This window comes from Hipposideros armiger, unplaced genomic scaffold, assembly GCF_001890085.2.
Source record: "Hipposideros armiger isolate ML-2016 unplaced genomic scaffold, ASM189008v1 scaffold_11, whole genome shotgun sequence".
Taxonomy (NCBI): Eukaryota; Metazoa; Chordata; class Mammalia; order Chiroptera; family Hipposideridae; genus Hipposideros; species Hipposideros armiger.
Genome location: NW_017731361.1, coordinates 3894412 through 3916402, shown reverse-complemented (window position 1 = coordinate 3916402; position 21991 = coordinate 3894412). Strand labels below are relative to the sequence as shown.

The 21991-nt window shown below is 51.6% G+C and overlaps 1 protein-coding gene across 17 annotated transcripts in view; it reads right to left on the bottom strand.

Moving 5' to 3' along the window:
* LOC109393460 (protocadherin gamma-C4) overlaps positions 1 to 21991 on the bottom strand; it is a 161371-nt gene that overhangs the window by 3225 nt on the left and 136155 nt on the right. For 13 of the 17 annotated variants that reach the window (XM_019662820.1, XM_019662799.1, XM_019662743.1 and 10 more), the window contains 2 exons: positions 10957 to 11015; positions 3897 to 3985 (listed from right to left, as the gene is read on the bottom strand). In XM_019662820.1, coding sequence (XP_019518365.1) covers positions 3897 to 3985; positions 10957 to 11015 — 148 coding nt within the window. The other 4 variants (XM_019662721.1, XM_019662840.1, XM_019662715.1 and 1 more) reach the window with 4 other exon arrangements.

The following is a 21991-nucleotide window of genomic DNA, read 5'->3' as shown; positions in this document are numbered from 1 at the left end:
GCCCCAGCCTCGCTGGCGGAAGAGCTTTCCTCCCAGCCTCCCTCTTTCCACCCCCACCGCAGACCCTGGGAGTGGGTAGAGAGGGTGACTAAAGCCGGAGAGGCTGAGTAATCCTGGGAAACCAACCAGGGATTAAGAAATAGAGAGACAGGAAATAGTTTCAAAGAACAGCACAGGAGGGAGGAAGGTGGGGCCTAAGAAGGAGAGACAAGCCTGGGTCTTCTCTCCTCCTCACTCCAGCACTCGTTTCTACAGCCTCCATTTCAAATCCCTGGATCGGAAGGCCTTCAGGGGCTAGGGAAGAGGGATTGGGTGGGAGGGAGCAGCTACCCAGTTCCTTCTCTCCTTCCCCAGGCTCGGCCCCTCCCCCAGCCCTTTCATTCCACTGACATTTCTGTTTCCCCTAATTGACTCCAGGAGGGAGGCAGGTCCTGGAGTGCTGGCCCCCTCCCCTCCGAGTTCCCTCTTCCAGCCTAGGAATGAAGGGGCTGGGGGGGGGGGGGCGGGGAGGCCAGATCCGGTTTCAAGAGCCAGGATTCCAGAGTGATTTAGGGGCTGGAAGGGAGGCCTCAGAGGCTGGGGGTAGAGAGGAGAGAGAGAGTGGAGGAGGAGGAAATGGGGAGAAATGAGGCAGAAAGACAGGAAGGGCTTGACTGGGAAACTGGAAGCCAGGCATGATTCAGGCCTCAGTTTCCCTATCTGTAAACCTGAGCGGGAGAAGTTGGGTTGTGGGCTCTGACCTTCTGTAGAATCAATTCTCCTATGGCCCTTTCTTCCACCCCCGCAAGACCCACACTGGGCAGGGACCAGGGTTTTCTCTTGGTCCAAGAAACCCGGGCATCCTCTGGCCAGGAGGAGGTCGGAGTGGTGCTGGCCTCCTCTCCTGTGCCAGTCTCTCTTCAGGGACAACAACTCCAGGCACCATAATCTCCCCTCGCCTCCTGCCCTCCCCACCCCAGGGCTGAGGGCAGCAACTCTACAGTAGCCCAGGGACGCCTGGTCAAGCTAGATCTTAGCCGGCTGAACTGCAAACCGCAGCCTCCTTGAGAGCACACCTCCTCCCTGAAATGTTTATTTAAAAAGCCTCCCAAGTGTACTTACTTTCTTCCTCTTACTTACCCCCCCTCAGCAGCTCCACAGCCCTGGCTGGGCTGGACTCCAGGAACCTCTCTGGCTCCAGGGCAGGGAAGTGGGTGTGAAAGTGAGAGAAGGGCCTGACCCTGCCACCTCCACCCTCAGGGTCCCTTCCCCAAGGCCCTGGCTTACACTCAGGTCAGGCCCTGTGTGGGCCGGAGGCGGGGAGCCCTGAGAGGGGAGCGCGCCTACAGTGACCCAGGGGACCTTCTGAGAGGGTTTGGGGCCATAAATACTCCTTTTCTGTTTTTAAAATCTGGATTGAGGCTAAAAAGCCTGCTTCCTGGCCTTAAGGCTCAAGGCCACAAGAGCTAAATATACCTGACTGTCTGTTTACTTCCCACAAGAACCCAACTTGGCATCTCCCCAGACCAGCTGCCTCCCTCTTTCACTCTCAGCATCTGGCCTCTCTGGAATTACAGCCTCCCAGACCTGGGCCCAGCTCTGCCCAGGAAGGCGAGCCGCCTCTGCCACTTCGCCCTTTCCTCGTCCCCTTCACCAGCCACAGGCCTGGCCCCACTCAGCCTCACAGACAGCTGGGGGACGCTTGCCAGATGTAGCAGATAAAAATACAAGGCACCCAGTTAAATATGAATTTCAGGTAAATGACGAACAGTGTTTTAGTGTAGTATGTCCCAATACTAACACGTGGGACTGACTTATGCTAAAATGTTATTTACTATTTATCTGAAGTTCAAATTTAGCTGGGCACCTTGTGTTTTATCTGGCATCCCTAACCTGGGACAACGATGCAGAGCAGTAAGAGTTCAGCCTCTAGACCTATTCAGCTGAAAGGGAAACTGAGGCTGGATCTCAAGGCAGACCTGGTTACTGTAGCAGGAAGGGCATGAACCTGGGAGTCGGGCGGGTGAGATCACCCATCTGCAGCCTTGGAGAAGGGACTTCTTAGTTCTCTCCTCTGTCAAATGTTAAGTAATCGGGCCTGCCTTGCAGAGCTGCTGAGAGGGTTCCCTGACATGAGGCCCATATAAAGTTTGTCTAGCATGTGCCCGGGGTGGGATATGGGCGTGGTTATGGTGATTATTCTTCTGGTGTTACCAGATATGCTGGAGGGCAGGGCTCTTTGTTCACTACTAAGGCCACTACCTTAATCCTCCGCCGGCCGCCATACAAGCCCAGGATTTGCTGCTCCAGAAGCCAGTCCTTATTAATAGGCATTATTCTAATTCTGCCTTCAACCCACCCCTATGGGTCACTAAAGATACTAATCAAGTTTAGCCGCTGCATATTGTGCCCTTACCCTCTGCCAATCCTGTGATATTAGGCCCTCACAACACACAGTGGGAGCTGTTATTATTGACTCATTCCACAGTCAATGAAACTGAGACCTGGAGGGGCTTAGTAACTTGTCTGAGGACTCACAGAAAAGCAGGGGTGCCAGGATTGGAATCCATGTTGGCCTGCCTCCAAAGCCTGTGCTCTGAAGCACTGGTGACATTATTCTGCTTCCCCTGCTCAGGACACGTGTGACTCTTTAGGGATAACAACCATCCACTGACTCTCTAGGGCAGCGGTTCTCAACCTGTGGGTCGCGACCCCTTTGGGGGTCGAACGACCCTTTCACAGGGGTCGCCTAAGACCATCGGAAAACAAAAAGATATTTACATTACGATTCATAACAGTAGCAAAATTACAGTTATAGAGTAGCAACGAAAATAATTTTATGGTTGGGGGTCACCATAACATGAGGAACTATATTAAAGGGTCACGGCATTAGGAAGGTTGAGAACCACTGCTCTAGTGCATGTGAGTTCTTTGTTAGCCTTGTGGGAAAACCGCAATCCTGCTCTGAAGGTGGGGGCAGCAAAAAAGAGAAGGGGTCTTGGGCGGCCGAGTGGCGCATTGGTTAGGAGTTGGCTTGGGGTGCAGCTCTGAGCAGCAGGGCCAGCATTCAGATCCCACATGAGGGTCAGTGACGCTGCGCCCTCTACAGCTAAGATGGTGAACAACGGCTCGACCTGGAGCTGGGCTGCCATGAGTTGCTGGGGATGGCGTAGGCTGCAGTGGGTCTGGCGGCCAGCTGCTGTGAGCTTTCGTGAGCTTCCAAGAGCCACTGTGAGCAGCCGTCCAATGGCCGGTGAATGACTGCCTCACCCAGGAAGAGCGCAATGATAATACCAACATGGGCCAGTGAAGCGACGTCCTCCACAACTAGACTGAAGAACAAAAGGACAGCAACTTGTCTGTTCCCCTCCCCCAATTCCCCAATAAAATCTAAAAAAGGGAAAAAAAGAGAAGGGGTCTCATATATCCAGAGTGTGTGCTCTCTGCGGGGAGTATCCCTGCCCGTGTCCATGGACTGAGGGCTTGTATGTGCCAGACACAGCATTTTGTGCTTTGTGGTATCATCTCATTTAATCCTCACAGCGGCTCCTATTTTCTTGGCTAAGGAAACTGAGGTTTAGAGAGATGAAGCAAATTGACCCAAATCAAAAAGATCGTAAGTGGCAGAGCTGGGACTGGGCTGATGCTGTCCCCTTCCAGAGCGAGCCTCTTAACCACTACTCCCCACATCTCAATGGATCTTTCCTCGTTCACTCCCCTCTGGGCATCCCAGGCCCCCCAATCCCTCAGCTGTTCCTCAACTTGGCTTTATGTTCTAGAATTATGAATCCTCTAAAACCAGCTGAAAGATCTGAAAAAATCATGGAGGTTGATAGCCAGTCTCAGGGTGTGGTGGTTATGGGATGCCCCCAGAACCCCAGGTCTCCCATCCCGACACATACGCTGGCACAACTTACCGCTGGCAGAGGCCAAGATCATGGCTTGCAGCATCTCTGTGTCAAACTGGTTATTGGGCCAGGTGCCGGTTTCATCGCCATTTTGGGAGCTGGAGAGAGAATGGGATGGTGAGCACAGGCTCTCAGGCCAGCCCAACTCCTGCCCCTTCTGTCCTATCCCAGCGCTCCCAGATCCAGTATCGCATCCCTACCCCACGCCCAAGACCCGTTCCCTTTCAGCAAGGTAGGAGGTAGTTTATACAATCCTTCAGAAGCCAGACCCCTATTTATCAGTCCCCCAAACCAGCTCTCTACTGTCAGACACATCTCAGCCACCGTGGTCCTTAGGATAGAGCATTATAATCTGTGACATCCTCCCAAGAAAGAGCAGTGCTTACCATCACAGTGAGGGAGATGGGAGCCTCTCCCCAGGGGAGTAAAGGTGGGGAATGGGAGAGAATGTGTCAGAGCCAGGATAAGGGGTGAGAACTGAGAGAAGAGGGGGTAGGAGGCCCCTGGAGACCCTGGGAGCAGGGAGGTTTGCTAAGCCCTCAGGATAAAATCCCCATAGAAACCTGTCCCTTTAATGTTACAAGAACACCCCCAGCCCACCCCCTCCCCCAACATGCTATCATCAAACCTTTCCTGAGCCACTTCCCTAATTCTTCAAGCTCTCTCTTACAGCCAGCCTGTGCTCTAGTGTCAGTTCCCAGCCAACCTCTGCCTTGGTAACCTGAATACAATTTGTCAGAGGGGATCCCTAAGCCCACCCAGGCTGGGGCAGGTGCCTCCCAGCAGCAGGTGGTCCCAGTTTACTGTTGCACCCTCTGCTCCACCAGCAGACCAAGCAAGCTCCGCATGGCAGGGCTGCCTGCTTCCTACTGCGGCACCTAATTAAGATCTTTAGGTGCTCTAAGTGTTGAGAAAAACATGAAATGATTCATATTTGTGAAAAATGCTAACCTGTAAAAGAACCCTAAGCGATTCTGGCCTAACTTGGGTTTTTCCCACAGACGATTTCCATGCTTTTTTGGGATTTTTAAGGATCTAATTATTTCTGTTTTTGAGGGGAAGGAAAAGCACCCTGACACACAGTCTATTAGGTGACCCTTGGCACTGTCTGGCACACTGAAGTTCCGCAATAAATATTTGTTGCCTGAGTGAATAGGAAAAGGCCTGTGGAGAGTGTTAGGTCACTATGAGGACTTGGCACAGGGGAGGGGCTGCAGGGCAGAAGGCATGAGAGTGAGTGTGTGTGTGTGTGTGTGTGTGTGTGTGTGTGTAGAAAGAGAAATAAAACAAATGTGCAAAATACTAACAATTGATGCATCTAGGTAAAAAGAGTATTCAGATGCTCATCATACTATTCTTTCAACTTTTCAAGAGGCTTGAAACATTTCAAAGTAAAACACTGAGGGGCAAAATGAAGTTATCCAGGAGAAGGTATAGTGTGGGAGTGAGCTTTCCAACAGAGGGAGAACCGCCCTGAGGCTGGGAGAAGCTTGGTGGGTTCAAAGGACTAAGGGGAAAAGTCAGTGTGGCTGCCACACCGGGAGGTGGTGTCAGGGGCTGGGGCTGCAGAGCAGACACTAAAGATTCTGGTTTCATCCTAAGAGCTCTGGAAACCCACTGAGGTGTTTAAAAGGTGGTTGCTGTGATAAGATTTAAGTATTTAAAGGTCACTTTTGCTCCTGTGTGAGGGCAAAAGCCCCAGGATGGGGCCTCAGACTTCTCTGTCTCCATGAAAATCCGGAAGTCCTGACTTGCAGCCTGATGGAGCTCTACTCTGGGCCCCTCTGAGGGCTCAGTCCTAGGTGAAGGGCCTAATGGGGATAGGCTGGGGAGAGCAGATGGTGGGGGGCAGCCGGGAGAAGGGCTTTGGGGCTGTGGGGTAGACAACAGGGTCAGATACCACAGGTTAGGAGTGAACACTGTGGAGATGGGTAGTGGTGTTAAGGGAATAAAGGTGAGTAGAAGGGCAGGCCTGGAACACAGTGGGCTGTGCTGTAAGGAGGATTCTAGAGAAATGATTGAAGGCTGGAGACCAAGCATATGGGCAGGCTGTCAGCTCTTGGAAGCTGGGCAGGAGATGAGTGCAGTGGAAGAGGTTTTTTGAACCATTTCCAGAAAGCTTCCTATTTCTGGGCACTGAGCTGACTGAAATATATATATTCTATTTCAGCCTCAGAACCACCTACAGATGAGTGTTATGATTATCCCTATTCCCAGCAGATGAAATCAGGGCTCAGAGAGGTTGAGAAACTTTCCCAAAGTCACACAGCTGGTAACTGGCAGAGCTGCAACCTGAAATAGGTTTAATGTGACTCCAAAGCCTACAATCTTATGCACAAGACATGCTGAACTTCAACAGAGAGGCCGTGGAGACCCAGCAGCAGGTATAGGGGACTCTTCCAGGGTTTGGAAAACAATGAAAAATAAAAGTGGAGGAGAGAGACTACATCTAATTGACCATTTTCCAAACACCCACTATGTGCCAGTGCCTGTGACAGGCCCTAGGATTTAAGAGACGACAGATATAGTCCTTGCCCTAAGGAATTTGTATTCTGGTGTATTGGGGTGTGTATGTGTATGTGAGGTGGGGGCATCCCAGAGGCTGGGCTTTGGTAAAATGCTTCCTGTATCGGACTCAAAAAAGGAGAAATCTGAGAAAGTCACTTCTGACAACAGCCTGGCTTTAATTGTGAGAAATATAAATGCATGTATATATTTTTAATGTAGTAAATGCCTATCAGCACTTAAAAATATACATATATGTCCATATGTGGGGCTATTATGCAACAATTAAATGATTTTTGAAGAATTTTTTACTAACATGGGAAAATTTCTGTAATAATTTGCAAAGATTAAAAAATAAGCTACAATACTAATGGGCAGTATGACTGCAATTACTACAAAGCAAAAAAAAAAAAACGGTGAAAAATATACCAGTTTACTGGGAATGAAACTTCTCAATATTCTGTGAACAAATTCATAAACAATTTATTCAAGTGAATTAGATTTTTTTAAAAGAAGAATCCTATGCATATTGCTTGACTACACACAAAAAAAGGTTTAGAAAGATACATATGAAAATATTGAGAGCTGAGACACTCAACTAAATATAAAATATGGGCCTTAATTTGGATAAACATGCAAATAGATTAATAGACAGATATGTAATTGGGAAAATGTGAATACCAACTGGACATTTGATTATATTAGTTTGTTAATATTTATTATGAATATATTAGTTTATTAATATTTTTAGCGCTTTAAAAAAAGAATTGTCTGTTAAAGGTAGTGAAGACTCACATGAAATTATATGATGGCTTCAAAATAATTCAAGGGGGTATGGGGTGGAAACAGAAGTAAAACTAGGTAGAGAATTAGTTGAAGCCAAATAGTGGGATCACAGAGGCTCTGTTTTTGTATAGATTTGAAATTGTCCATATTAAAAAAAGGTTAGTGGTGATTTCCCTGAGTTGTGAAATTATGGGTGCTTTTTCTTTCCATTTTTTCCCTCCATTTCTCATGTTTCTATAAAGAGCATGCATTAATTTATAAGCAGAAAAAATAACTTGCTATTTGTTTGTTGAATGACTGTCCAAACTTAGGGAGAGCAGGAATAGTGTCTCTCAGAGGAGGGGAGGGCGGTGGGAGGGGGAGGGTACCATGGAAGAGAACAGACTGGGGACCAGGGGAGACCGAATGGACTCTCTCCTCTGTGCAAAGGCTGGAAACAGCTGCAGGGTAGGGCCTGGGTTACAGTCCACTGACTTGCTGGATTCAGAGCTTGAGACAACAGCTGTTGGAATCTGACGCCAAAAGGGTGACCTGAGAAGGGACAGTGGTGGGGAGGAGGAGCACCTGGTCATCAGGGACTTCAGAATCTGAGTCTTTTTTCCATTTGTCTAGGCAATGTGACCCAGCGCTAGCTTGAACTTGAACGAGGTTCACTGAAGAACTCAACACCAGCCCTGTGTTGAACCTGGTGTTTCAGTAGCCAAGGTGATGGGGAGGTAGTGGGGCAGGAAAGCAGAGGAGGGTTGGGGCAAGGATTAGACTAAGAGAAATAGCCCCTCTTCATGCCCTTACTCCAATTTACTCATCAGAATGGCAGCAAAGGAAAAGCTCCCTGTCATTCTGTTGATCCCAGAGACCTCACCACAGGGCCTTTGCATATGTTTTCCCCTCTACCTGGGATGCTCTTAACTCCTTCCTTCAGCTGGTTAATTTGTATTCACCCTTCAGCACAGCCTCATTTTCTTCCGGCTGTCCTCCTGCTCCCTGACCAAGTCAAATTTTTATTTTACGCTCTCACCCCCAGGCACTACTCTTTCTAGCACTTACGTGGCTGCAATCTTACATTTATTTTCTGTGATTATTTGAATAGTGTCTCCCTCAACAATGTAAACTCCTGAGGGCAGGGACTATGTCTGTTTTATTTATTTTATTTTATTTTTTTAAGCTGAGCCATCCTGCCACCGGTTGGCAGCTCAGCAGCTGCTCAGCTCGGGCCGGGAATCGAACCGCTGTTGCTCAGAGCTCAAACTCTTGAGCGAGCTCTTAACCAACTGAGCCACTCGGCCAGCCCCAACTATGTCTGTTTTAAATCTCCTACACCTAGAACACTACCTGGCCTACAGGTGCTTACTATTTATTAAATGAATGAAGGAGGGAAGTTGCAGTTGCCGGGCCAGGTCTCTAATGCTTATTTCATCTGAGCCACTTTGGAGCTGAATCAGAAATGTTTGTCCCATCCCCCTCATGTTAAGGATGGGAGAGCTGCTGAGCCTTCTCCATCTCCCTAAGAGCTCCTGCATGTATTTCAGGCCATTCAGTCTCTCACTTGATGAAAAGAAACTTGAGGCAAAGTAAGGTACTCAACACAAAAGATATATCAGAGGCAACTGGTGTGGCTTTCAGGTTCAGCAGTGAATCTGCTTCAGGGCCAGTATATGGTCTGGGTGGATGTGAGTAAAGGGGACACAAATTGCCCTGTATTTCTTATCACCTCAGCTCAAATGTCACTTCCTCCTGGGGGCTTCTCTATCTCCTTCCCTATTTACACCCACATTACCCTCTTCTTTTCAGAACTTGCTATGATTTGAAACTAGACATTTTTTTTAATGTGTGATTTGTCGTCAGTTTTCTGTCTCCCCTGCTGGCATGAAAGCCTATAAGTTTATAAATTATGTCTGTTTGTTCACTCTTATAGGCCAGTGTTTAGCACAGGGACTGGCTCATAGTAGATGCTCAATAAATATTTGTTGAATGAATGAATACATAAGTAAATGCACGAATGACCTAATGAATAACCTATGAGAAGGCTGGCAAGGCCAGTGGAGAGAAAGGAGACAGCTGGGGTTTTGGGAGGGGCAAAGGCAGTCCAAGCCATCTGGTTTGTTGCCTTCTAGGGGCCTTTTAGGAAGTGCACTGAGATCCTGATACCAGTGACAGAACTGCACCTGCCCAGGAGCTAGAGTCTCCACCAGACACCAAGGTCTCCTGGGCTCTTGCAGCAGTGAGGGTTCAGCATCTGTAGCATCTGGGGAAATGTGGGCAGCAAGTGTCTGACCAATGAGGAGGTGGAGGTGGCAAAGGTGGTCCAAGCTCTGCCCGCCTCTCTCTCCAGGGCTCCTTGGACTCCTCCAAGCTTCTGACTTCTAACAGGGAGGCCTGGCTCAGAGCCCACTCCACTCCCCTCAAACCAACCAAAGGTCTTTCCGCTGAAGTTTCCCTCCTCCCCCACCCACAGGGGGTTCCTGTTTCAGCAGGAATTCATACCAGATTGAAATGAGCAGCTGGGGCAGCCTGGATAGGGGAGTGTGTTGGAAAGTGTTGATCAAAGGCTCTGTGTGTGTGAGGGGCACGGGGAGGGGGAGAGGTGGGGGCGCATCTGTGTGCTGGCTTGCCCACAAGTACAAAGACATGAAAGACAGTAAAAGACAGGATAAAAGAGAGACACAGAGAGAGAGAGATAAAGAAAAAGAAACAGAGAAAGAGACTCAGTGAGGCAGGAAGAAACAGACAACAGGCTTCAAGAGATGCACAGAGAGAGAGACAGAGACACAGAGAGGCTGGGAACAGAGAGGAAAGCAGAAATAGTGGGACACTGAGAAAAAAGAGACTGGAGTCAGAAGAACACAAGGACACTAGCAAATGATAAAAGAAGGAGAGACAGAATAGAGGTCAAGGGCAGAGACAGAGAGAAAAGGAGAAACAGACTGAGACTAGGAAGAGTCACATTTATTCATTGATTCCACATTTATTGAGCACCTAGCCATGGCAGGCGCAGTGTGAGGCACAGACCAACGCAAGTAGACACAAATGATAGGGACGGAGAGTCAGCAATAAAGACAGAAACTGAGATAGAGACCAAGAAAGACAGGGAGAGGCAGAGAGGGCAAACTGACACAGAGACTGAGGAAAGAGTGCAGAGATAAGAGAGTGGCAGAGACAAAAGGCCTGCAGGCCTACAGGGCAGGACCAGTGGGGGCGAGAGGGTAGTCTGGAGGAGGGGCAGGACCCGGGAGACCTGCCCTAGAGCTCTAGCTCCTCAGCCCCACCTCCAGCTGCGCGTCTCTGCTTTCCCCACAGCTGCCTGACTCCCCTCCTCTGCCTCCGCTCTTTCCCGCAGGCTCTGGAGGAGGCTCTGACTGCTGGCAGCTCCTCCTCTCCCCCTCCTGCCCCAGGTTTCTCTGCCGGAACCCCAGGTCAGTAGGGAGCCCAGCTCAACCCAGACCAGGGAGATGTAGGCAATAGATAAGTATAAAAAACCTCCTCTCCACCCAGAGTCCACCTGAAAACCATCTTTTGGTCCCACAGAGCCCCCAGGATATAAGAAAAGGTTCACATGGTGAGGAGAAGGGAAGGGGTGAGGGTGTGAGTTGAGCTCCCAAAATAGCCTCTTCCTTCTGGGGTCTATGTACCAGCCCCCAATACGCCAAACCCTCCCTGAAATCTAGAACTGAGGGAAGAAGCCATTTGTAGCAAATGCTGAGCCCTCCCCATCTCCTCCCACGTCATCACTGAGAAAATGCCGCAGAGAAGAGGGTGGGCTGGAAAGGCAGTCACCTACCCGCTGGTGCCGGGTCTCTGGGCCTGAGAGAAACGCCAGTCCGTGTTGGGTGGGGCTTGCTGTGGAGAAAACAGAGGGAAAGGGGCTGAGTACCCTCAAGAAGTCAGAATGTCACCCGACCCCTGGGATGGGCCTGGAGGGAAGGAGGGGAGTGGACAAAGAGAAGAAAATAGGATGAGATGGGGGAGTGGTAGACTCATCTTCAAAGACAAAATATACCTCAGGTCTCAGAGGTCTGAGGTACCAGAGACAAAGAGATAAAATGACATTTATCTGACCACAGTAAGCAAACCTAGATTCCTTTGCTAAAGAAACAGCCCCTTCCTCCCTGCACACAGACTGAGAACTTCTGAGCTGAGAGTCAAGGTGTGCAGGTGTCTTCCGTGGAACCTGGTGGAGGGGTGAAGAGAAGGCCCCCAAAAGTGGCAGAAGAGGCTTTTAGATGAAAATGCCACCAGGCTTGAAAGAATGTATTCAGCTCCTCCGCTAGGAACAAAGCATCCTCTGCAGCAAGATGGCTGCTGCTCTGGGTAACCCTTTTGGTGCCAGGTTGTGCTGTAACACATTCAGAGGGATACCTCCTCCGGGCCCTTGGCAATCAAGGATCTCTTCCCACTGCTAAATACATTATTAATTTAGGAGCCATGCCAGACTGGGCCTTTGCAGGGCATCCAAGCCCCAGGATACCCCCCAGAACTCTGCCAAACAATGGCTGTGACTAAGGAGAGAACAAGGCTCCACTGTCTGGGACAGAGAAAACTGCTGGATGGAACCCAGCAGAGATCAAGCTCCCACAGCCTCCAAGCAGAGCCAACAGGGCTCCCAAAGGGCTCTCTGTAGCCCTCTCCCACCTGGATGAAGGTGCAGGACTCTGGCCAGCCACTTCACTCCTGACTCCCTCCCAGCCTTTCCCAGGGTGTGTTATCCCACCACACACTCTCACGGAGCACTCCTAGAGCCATCCCTTCACTGGTTCTGGGGTATGCCAGTAATTAATTCTCACACTTACTGCCAGCAGAGAAGGCTGTGTGAGCATCTCTGATGACATTGGGGAGGAGGAAGACACATCGCAGCCAAACGACTCACTCTAAGGCTCACAGGTGGCAGTGATGTGAGCAGACCCCAGAAACTTAGCATCCCAGATGCAACAGAAGTCGCCAACACCATTCCAGGGCTGCTGTGGGGAAGGGTACAGCGATGTCCAGCTCTCAGTCAGCCACTGTATTTGTAGCCACAGCAGAATCTACATGAAGATGCAGGTGCCCCAACAGGTTGGAGGAAAGGAGTTGGGCAAAATTCACAACCTGCATAAGGACGGCGGGTCCAAGTTTGTTTGCTTAGGGCTGCTCACGGATAAGAAGCCCCAGAAGACTTTCCTCCACTTTTTAGGACCTTAAAAGGGAAAGAACCGAACCTCTGCCCCATCCCAGCAGATGCAAACCGTCCCTGCTGTCCCCAGCTTTCCAAGTTCCCAGTGTCAAGTGAGTGAAAGTACAAATTTTGGGGTTAGACCTGGGTTAGGTCTTTCTCTATCACTTACCCTGTAAACTTGAGCAAGTCACTTGACAGTTGTGGAATTCAGGTGGGGACGCTAGTACCTATCCAACAAAAGTGTCGGGAAGAGCAAATGAAATGTTGTGGTTCTCAGAGATGTGTTGTAAGACACTTTCAGTCAGCTATCAGAATCACACGAGGGTGTTGTTTCAAAATATAATTCTGATTCAGTAGGGGCAGGGTGGGGCATAGATATATTTTGAATAAAAACTCCTGGGGTTGTGGCAACTTGTGCTTTTTACTATCCTAGTTTTCCCATCTATGAGGACACCCTGGCATCTGGCAGAGGCTGTGTGGCTTTCCATCGGCCAGAGAAGGAAGGACATGCCAAAGTCTCAGATACTTTGGTCACCCCCAAAGCCCTGATCCTAGAACGCCTGGCACATTGTGGTCACGACGGAGCCAAAAGCCTATCTCTGCGCTTCCTGAGCCCAGGTGCACCAGGCTTCCACTTCCCGCGAGAGAACCGGCCGTGGATGCCACGGAGGTCACAGACTGCCCGTCCTATAGCGGCCTGCTCACTCGTCCCAGGCCGGACCCTGCTGCCTCTCGGACCCCAGGGCAGTTCGTCCCGTCCGGCCAAGGCACTGCCGCCCTCTGCTCGGAGCCCCCGGCCCAGCTGGACTGGCCGGCCTGAGGGTCATAGAGTCCCTCCCGCCCCGCGCCTAGAGCGCCCAGAGTAGTTCCGGAGCTCCAGGGGCTGCAGCGGGCCTCAGGCCCTCCTGGAGGCGACCTGGTCCAGCCCGAGACGGGGGCGGGCCCCCGGGCGGCCGCGACCTGGGACTGTCACCAGGGCGCGCAGTGAGCGGTGAGTACCTCTGAGGCCCGCAGCGGGGTGGAGGGAAGCTGTGAGGGGGGCGGGGACAGCCCGTGCGTGTGACCCGGCAGCGAGCGCGGGCAGTGAAAGGTGGTGTGTGTGCAAGCTCAAGTGCGAGGCCGTGTGCTGTGTGGCCCGTGGGAGTGTTCTGCTGGGAGGACACGCGGGAGCCCTGCGCGCGCGCCTCGGTCCTACAGATGCGTTTGTTTGATGAGGTAATAAGGAGGGTTGAGTATAACCGCAAAGTCCCAGGGAGTGGGGAGAAACGTTAAGAGGAAACCTAAAGAGCGGCGGAGCGTACAGGCGCCGGGGCCTAGGAGGCTGGCTCCGGGCCTGGGTCTCTGACTGCCTCCACCGAGGACCCCCGGGATGGCCCGCAAGATCTCCGCGCCTTTTCTGAGCGTGGGGGAGGGTCGGTCCTATCCCCTCCCTCTTCGGCCACAGTCGCCACCACCTCCCCGGGCTCAGAGCCCCATCCCTGCTTCGGCCACACCACTGGTCCCGCGCAATCAGACCAAATGGTCCCGACAATCGGGTGGAGCGCAGCCAGCGGCTGAGCCAGCCCGAAAGGAGTGAATGCAAGTTCCAAGTCCCGTATGTGCAGGGGCGGCTTCTCCATTGCTGCCCTCAGGGGTCGCGGCGAGCCCCTCACCTGGCTCCGCTCCCGCAGCGTGTTAGAGCGGGACCGGAAGGAGTCAGGCTCCAGCGCCAGAGCTGAGGGCTGCTGAACGCTGAGGGGCCTTAGAAAAGTAAAGTCGCTGCCATCCGAGGCTGGTGAAAAGCACGTCCTGTAGCAATGGCTCTGCGAGTCTGCGGGCCGCAGCGTCACCTCCATGTACTTGAGGGTGCCATCTGAGCTAACCTGTAGGTTGGGACTGGACTGTTTATAGTAGTCCCGGGAGGGTGAGTCCTGGCGCCTGCAACACTGGCCCCCACCCCCATCCCCATCTTCGTGCCCCCGAAGGCACTTAGCTGACAGGAAGGTGAAGGTGACTAAGGACAAGAGGCTGATGGCTGCAAGAGCCACAATGAGGTAAAGGGTAAGGTCTGAACGCTCAGGAGGGTGTGTGAGGAAGTCACTGGATTTGGGCATTTCCTCAGGGTCCTCATCCTCCAGAATCAGCAGCACTGTGGCTGTAGAGGAGAGCGAAGGGTCACCGTTGTCTCTCACTAGGACCACCACCTGTTGAGTGTCAGAGTCATCCTCCAGTAAGGCCCGGGCTGTGCGCACCTCACCAGTGTGTGCAGACACCAGGAACAGCCCTGGGGCTGTGGACTGTGGCAACAGTGAATAGGAGAGCCATGCATTGTGGCCTGCATCAGCATCCACGGCTGTCACCTTGGTGACCAAGGAGCCAGGAGGCACAGAGCGAGAGACACGATGGGGGACTGAGAGTTCCCGGCCAGGCCTTGGGTGCAGCACCGCTGGGGCATTATCATTCTGGTCCAGGACAAACACATGCAGAGATGTGTTGGCATGCAATGGGGGAGAGCCAGAGTCTCGAACCCCCACCGTGATCTGTAGCATCTGCAGCAATTCATAGTCGAAGGTGCGCTGGGCAAAGACCCGCCCATCCTCAGGGTTGACATACACAAAGGAGGAGGCTGGGGCTCCCTGAATCTGATTCCCTACAATGGAGTAGGTGAGACGGGCATTATCCCCAGCATCTGGATCGGAGGCAGTCACAGTGCAGAGAAGGGAACCTGGAGGCCGATTCTCTGGGATGTAAGCCATATAGAGCTGCTGGATGAAGTAGGGTGCATTGTCATTAATATCTGAAATGTTGAGCCTGATGGTGAGATGTGCGTGCAGGGGAGGTGACCCTGCATCGCTGGCCAGCAGCTCCACGATATAGTGGGATGTGGCCTCACGGTCCAAGGGCTGGCTGGTTAGCAGTGAGTAATGGTTCTCAGAAGGCTTAATCTGAAATGGCAGGTCCGGAGAGATATCAAGGCTCACTTCACCATTTCTCCCTGAGTCTCGGTCCCGCACGTTAAACAATCCCACTACTGTGCCCACTGGTGTGCTCTCCAGGACAGGGTTGACCAAAGAGGCCAGTAGTACCTCTGGGGCATTGTCATTGGCATCCCCCACATCCACTTGAATCACACAGTGGCCTTCCATGAATGGCTGTCCCTGGTCACGGGCTCTTGCATGAATTTCATAGAAACTTGACTCCTCAAAGTCTATGGGACCCAAAACATAGATTGCTCCACTGCTAGGATCTAGGCCAAAGAGATTCCGTACTGCCTCAGATGTATGGTCTCCAAAAGAATAATTTACTTGGCCATTGGTGCCCTCGTCCGGATCAGTGGCATTGAGGCGGAGCAGCAGTGTACCCATGGGTGCATTCTCTGGGAGTCCCACACGTAGAACTGAGGACTGGAAGGTTGGAGCATTATCATTGATGTCCAGCACAATGACAGAGATAAGGGTGGTCCCTGAAAGGGCTGGGATACCCCCATCCACAGCAGTGAGTACCAACTGATGTCTTGCCTGGGTTTCACGGTCCAGCTGCTGCTCTAGTACCAGCTCTGGGAACAGCTTCCCATCTTTTAGGGTCTTCACATTCAGAGAGAAGTGGTTGTTGGGGCTCAGAGTGTAGAAACTCACAGTATTGGTGCCCACGTCTGGATCCTGGGCACTATCCAGTGGGAATCGGGCCCCAAATGTGGCTGATTCTGAGATGCGTATCTCTCGCTCAAGGGTGGCAAAGCTAGGAGAGTTGTCATTGAGATCTAGGATCTCTACCTCTACACGGATTAGTTCCAGTGGGTGTTCGGTCACTACTTGCACTGGCAGCAGGCAGCTGGTGCTGGCTCCACACAGGCTCTCTCGGTCAATCTTTTGATTTACTGCCAGAGCACCACTCATGAAGCTCAGGGAAAAATAGTGCCCATTCTCCTCAGAGCCCAACCGCAGTCGGCGGCTCAACAGATCTGTCATCTTTAAGCCTAGATCCTGAGCAACATTCCCCACCAGCGTCCCTGGCTCAGACTCCTCCACCACTGAGTAACGAAGCTGCCCAGACACCCGGCCCCAGCACAAGGACAACATGCACAGCACTTGCCATTTCCCAGCGAGCTGTGGGTGTGTCTTGGGCCCCATGACCCAGAAGTCCCTTCCTGGACACTGACTTTGCCGAACCGTCTCCAAGGTAGACCCAGAGCTTGGAATGTAGCAGCTGAAATCTCGTGTCTCCTTCCAGCCTCTTAAAAACTGCTCCGGGGTTTGTCTGCCTGCAGCAGTTCTTCTTAGTCACCAAATGGCGGGGGTGGGTGGGCAGGGGGAGGGGAATTGAATCTGAGTGGAGCTGGGGAGCTGGGGGAGGAGAGGCGGGCAGGAAGAGCAGATCCCCCACCTCAGCTCTGAGTCTGATTGGCCAAAAAGTCTGTCTGCTCTGAACCAATTATGAAGTCTCCTCAGTCCTGGAAACCTTAGGAACGGGGTGTTGCAAATCTGTGTCACAGAAGCCTCCTGCCTCCCCACTCGTTTCGTGCTGCAGGTTGATTCAGCCCCCTTGGCAGCAAAATTTGACAGCTCAGATGGTGCTCAACAGGGAAGACAAAGTAGTACAAAACTTCCCAGTGTTCTCATCCAGCAACTTCCTGCATGACTTCAGAAGCTTCCACTACTTTGCCTGGACCAACAAAAGTTTGTCCTTCTGGGGAAGGCGAAGCCCATGAGTTCCCCCTCCCACCCCCATCCTGCCAAACGCTGCTAAGATGAGAGAAGAGATTTGTTAGGATCTTCTACAGTCTTGCTCTGACTTTCCAGCAATGCTTTGAGGAATCTCAATGTCAGCTGATGGTATAGAACTCAGCTTTCTTGAGATTCTAGACTTGAGCTGTGGAATGAGCATCACAGTCTGTGGAAGGGGGAACATTTCTGGGACTGATCCGGGTCACCCAGGAGGGTGACTAGAAGCGAGGCATGACCTCTGGGCTTTATGGTTTCACCAATTCTGAAAAACTCTACTTAGAGACTCCTAGAGTAGCCATCTCTATGAATTCCTCATCTGCAAATCAGTTTTCTGACATTAAGTGATTTCATTTACTGCCTTTTTTTTTTAACCTAAGAGGTAATGCTCCCCTGTGCCCAGTCTACTGATCTAGCCCAAATCCCAGTGGGGACTTGACTGGGAGTCCTGAAGACCTAGACTAACAGATCTCTGCTTCCACCTTGATGCTGCTCTACTTCCTTGGCTCTTTCCTCTTTGTGCTCTCTTCTGTGTTTCAAGAAGAGAGTTCCTTTCACAGTGGGTTAGGGAGTACTTGATACCATGGGGCAAAGGTATTAGTTTCCCTCAATCCACTGGGAAATGGTAGCTTAGTGTTAAAGTAGTCCAGAACCTGGCCCCTTCATTCATGAAGAGTAGAGAAAGCAGCCACCTGGAGTTAGGGGACCAGTGCACCCTATCCTCGTGCACTATAGCTTTCTATGCTCCCACATTCTGGCAGCATGCTTCCACAATACCCTGGCTCTCGATCACTTACTTTTATTTCTTACCCTCAGATAAGGGCATAACCCACACCCGCGTACTAATCTGTGACAACTCCCTGGTTAATTCACAAAACACTTCTAAAACGCAGCATCTACCACAAAGTTACCACTCACAAAAATGGTGACATCACTACGGGCTCTTACAGAGAGGCCAGTACTCTCTGGAACATGGCCCAGCCATATGCCTGGATTGGAATAACCCTCAAGCATTGGCTGAGCCTGCAAAGATCTCACCTCTAGCCCATAGAGAAGATCAGAGGGTGGGCAGCTTGGGCGAACAGGCTCCCCTGCCATAGGTGCACTGGGCGACTTCACCATCATGAAGCTATCACTCCGAGTGGGTGCAGAAGCCAAAGGTGTACAGCCATGAGAGTGGCCACCCACATCAACAAACTTGATAGGATCATCTGACCCTAGCTGGATTCGGAGGATCCCGTTGGAAGGAGGAAGCCCCTCCCTCCTTCGAGATCGGGTGAGACAGGCACAGGTACCAGCAGGAAAGCAGGTCACTCCACAGGCAGCCCCACGCAGACACTTGGAGAGTAATGCCACGAATGAGCCAAAGGAGACAAAGCAAATTGCCACTAGAGATACAGCCAAGTAGAGGGTCAGGCGGGATTCTCCTTCCCTTGGAGCTGAAGATTCTCGAAGATCAGGGACAACTGGATGAGCATCTTCCTCCAAGGACACTAGTAGAGTAACAGAAGTAGAGAGTGGTGGGGTACCACTATCCTTTACCACAATGACCAGCTTCTGTGGTGGGAGATCAGCTGGGATGGGAACTGCCGTCCGCACCTCCCCAGCATACCGAGACACTGCGAACAGGCTGGGATCCGGGGCCTCCAGGAGCTGATATGAAACCCAGGCATTGTAACCTGAATCCAAGTCCACAGCGGTCACCTTTGTGACTAGATGACCAGCACCCACAGATGGAGGCAGTGCTTGTGGACACAAGGAACCAGGCCGGGCCCTAGGGCGGAGCACAGCTGGGGCATTGTCATTGAGGTCCAGCACGAATAGACGAACTGTCACAGTGCTACTAAGGGGTGGGTTGCCCCGGTCCCGGGCCTGCACTTCAAACTGCAGTGTCTGTGTTTGCTCATAGTCAAAGGATCGAGTAGCATGAACAGCTCCCGTCTGGGGGTTTAGAGAGATGAAGGAGGAAGCTGACACATCTCGATTTCTGGGCTCTAGGAGAGAGTAGGAGATAAGCGCATTCAAGCCAGAGTCTGGATCAGAGGCTGCAAGGGAGCAAAGCAGGTCCCCTGGGCGGTTGTTCTCAGGAACAAACACCTCATGTGACCTCTGGAAGAAAGAGGGTGGGTTATCGTTCACATCTGAAATATTGAGGAAAATAGTCCTCTGGGTACTCAAAGGTGGGTTCCCAGCATCAGAAGCAGTGACCATGATGTCATAGCTGGATTTGGCCTCTCTGTCCAAGGGCCCAGCAGTCACCAGGGAGAACTGGTTCCTGAAGGCAGACTTGAGGGCAAACGGCAAGTGGTCAGGAATACGGAGGCTCACATCTCCATTTGACCCTGAGTCGGGGTCTTGCACACTGATGAGTGCCACCACAGTGCCAGGCTCTGCGCTCTCTGGGAGAGTCCCAAGCTCTGAGGTCACTGTGATGTGGGGGGCATTGTCATTTACATCCAGGAGATCCACTCGAAGGCTGCAATGTTGCTCCATGGCTGGAGAACCCCCATCACGAGCCCGAACATCAAATTCATAGTAATTCTCATTCTCAAAGTCTAGGGGCCCCTGAAGGGTAAGCTTTCCAGTAGTGGGGTGCAGGCTAAAGAGGTTTCTCACACGATCAGGGGTGTGGCCACTGAAAGAAAAGGTGACGTTACCACTGGGCCCCAGGTCCGGGTCAGAGGCATTGAGCTGTATGAGCAGCATGCCGGCTGGTGCGCTCTCCAAAACGCTAATCCTGTAGCTGGGTTGCTGGAAGGCAGGGGCGTTGTCGTTCACGTCCAGCACTGACACCCGGAGCTCTGCAGTGCCAGATCTTGGGGGGTTACCTCCATCCACAGCAGTCAGAACCAGGCGGTAGTCTGATTGCTTCTCCCGATCCAAAGGCTTCTCCAGGAGCAGCTCTGGGACCAGGCTGCCGTCGCTGCGCTTCTTGACATCCAGCGCAAAGTGTTCATTGGAGCTTAGTCTATAGCTGCTGATGGAGTTGCTCCCCACATCTGCATCCTGAGCCTTTTCCAAGGGGAAACGCTGTCCTGGAGGAGCTGCCTCCCCAATTTCCAAGTCCAGCTGCTGCCGAGGAAATCGGGGGGCGTGATCATTCACATCCACGATTTCTACCTCCGCTCGGTACATTTCCAAAGGCCCTTCGGTTACAAACTCCAGGGGCACGATGCAGCTGGCACTGAGCCCACACAGTGCCTCTCGATCGATTGGATTCTTGATGAGCAGGGCTCCGCTGTCCAAATCCACACGAAAGTGTCTTTGGTTCACCTCTCCAGCGACCTGCAGCCTGCGAGCTGACAGACTCTCTGTATCCAGCAGGAAATCTTGGGCGACATTCCCCACAAAAGTCCCCTCCTGTGACTCCTCTGGGACCGGGTAGCGGATCTGCCCACAAACGTAACCCAGGTGGCAAAAGAGGAACAAAAGGGTAGCCCCCGGGCAGATTTCTACCCAGTTTCTCACCTTGCGGAGCATTGCTGCCACCCGCTAGTTCTCAACCTGGTCCTGAGAAGCGGAAGAAGCCGACCCGCCCCAAACGGCCACAGCAGCTGGAGACACCTATCTCCCTTTCCCCGCGCCAGCTCTGGCGCGCCTGGGCCGGCGCCGCAAGGGTTACGCGCCGTTTTTGCTTGTGGCGGGGTAGATTTGTCTGCCTTCCACCACCCGATTGGCAGACAGCGGCTCCTGGGCTCAGCCAATAGGCTGAGCAGAGAACATCCCAACAGCAGCAGGGTTAATGCGTCGCAGCACTGGAGGAAAACACACACACACACACACACACACACACACACACACACACACACACACACACACACAAACCCACCTATGTTTTCGCCTTCCTCCCGCTCAACAGCATTTCTTTCCGCGGGTGATTACCTCTGTTAGAGAGGCAGACAACATATATGTATTTTTTTTTTCCCTTTAACACACCAACTTCCCCGCCCCTCTTTGGGGGGCGGGGCGGGGGGCGGGGAACAGCGATAGCCAGAGCCCTAGCAACCTGCACCCAGAGAGGAGTAGCCATTTGAGACTGGTCATTTTGTTCAAGCCAGTGTTGTTATTCACCAATATTCTAAATGAGTAGCTTCTGCCTCAGTCCAATTGTATTAGAGCAACAGCTATTTAAAGCACTCCCATATACACAAAACTCTGCTCCTCTGCAGGTTATTCAGAAACATATCCACCTCTTAGCAGAAAAGCCTTATACATTAATGTAGCCAGTTAAATTTATGCAGTACATGTTTTTGTTGTAACAGGAAGCGCAGAGGAAACCAAACTTCTTTTATTCAGACGCTTGCTAGTGATATACTAAATTACCATTCATTGATTTCAAGGACAGTACGGAAGGAGATGAAGCAGAGCGGAGGAAGCCAGGAGAGAGAGATATTCCAAATCATTAAAGATCAGTTGTGTCTGGGAGGTGCTAAGGACTAGATCTCATTACCTAGCAGAATGCTAATGTTCACAGATTTAATAGCTCCTGTGAATGATTGAGATCAGCTACCAACAGCACTGTGCCTACAAATCTCCTTTATTTGACACCATGGCAAGCTTGATATGTTGTTAATTACCAACAGACTGTTTCAAAAGAGCAAGCTTTTCACTTAGCCCCAGGGGGCCTCTTGGCGCTGGAGACTTGATCTCACTCCACCCCCACCCATATCCATACCCTCGCAGGAGCCTGGCTACCACCTTGCACAAAAGCAGAAACACAACTCATTTCACACTGTAAACCTGCAAACTGTAATCCAAGTGGCAAATACACCAGAACACAAAGAGAAAAATCCAACCTGATCTGGACATGAGATTTCTTAACTCATCCAAATCCTCACCTAGGTTACCACTGGATGCCCCAAAACACTGGCAAAACTTGCGTTTCTTATCCTCCCTAGATTCCCCCCCCCCAATCCCTTGATCCTCAGGAATATTGACGATGGTGTGGCCAGCAACCAACATTC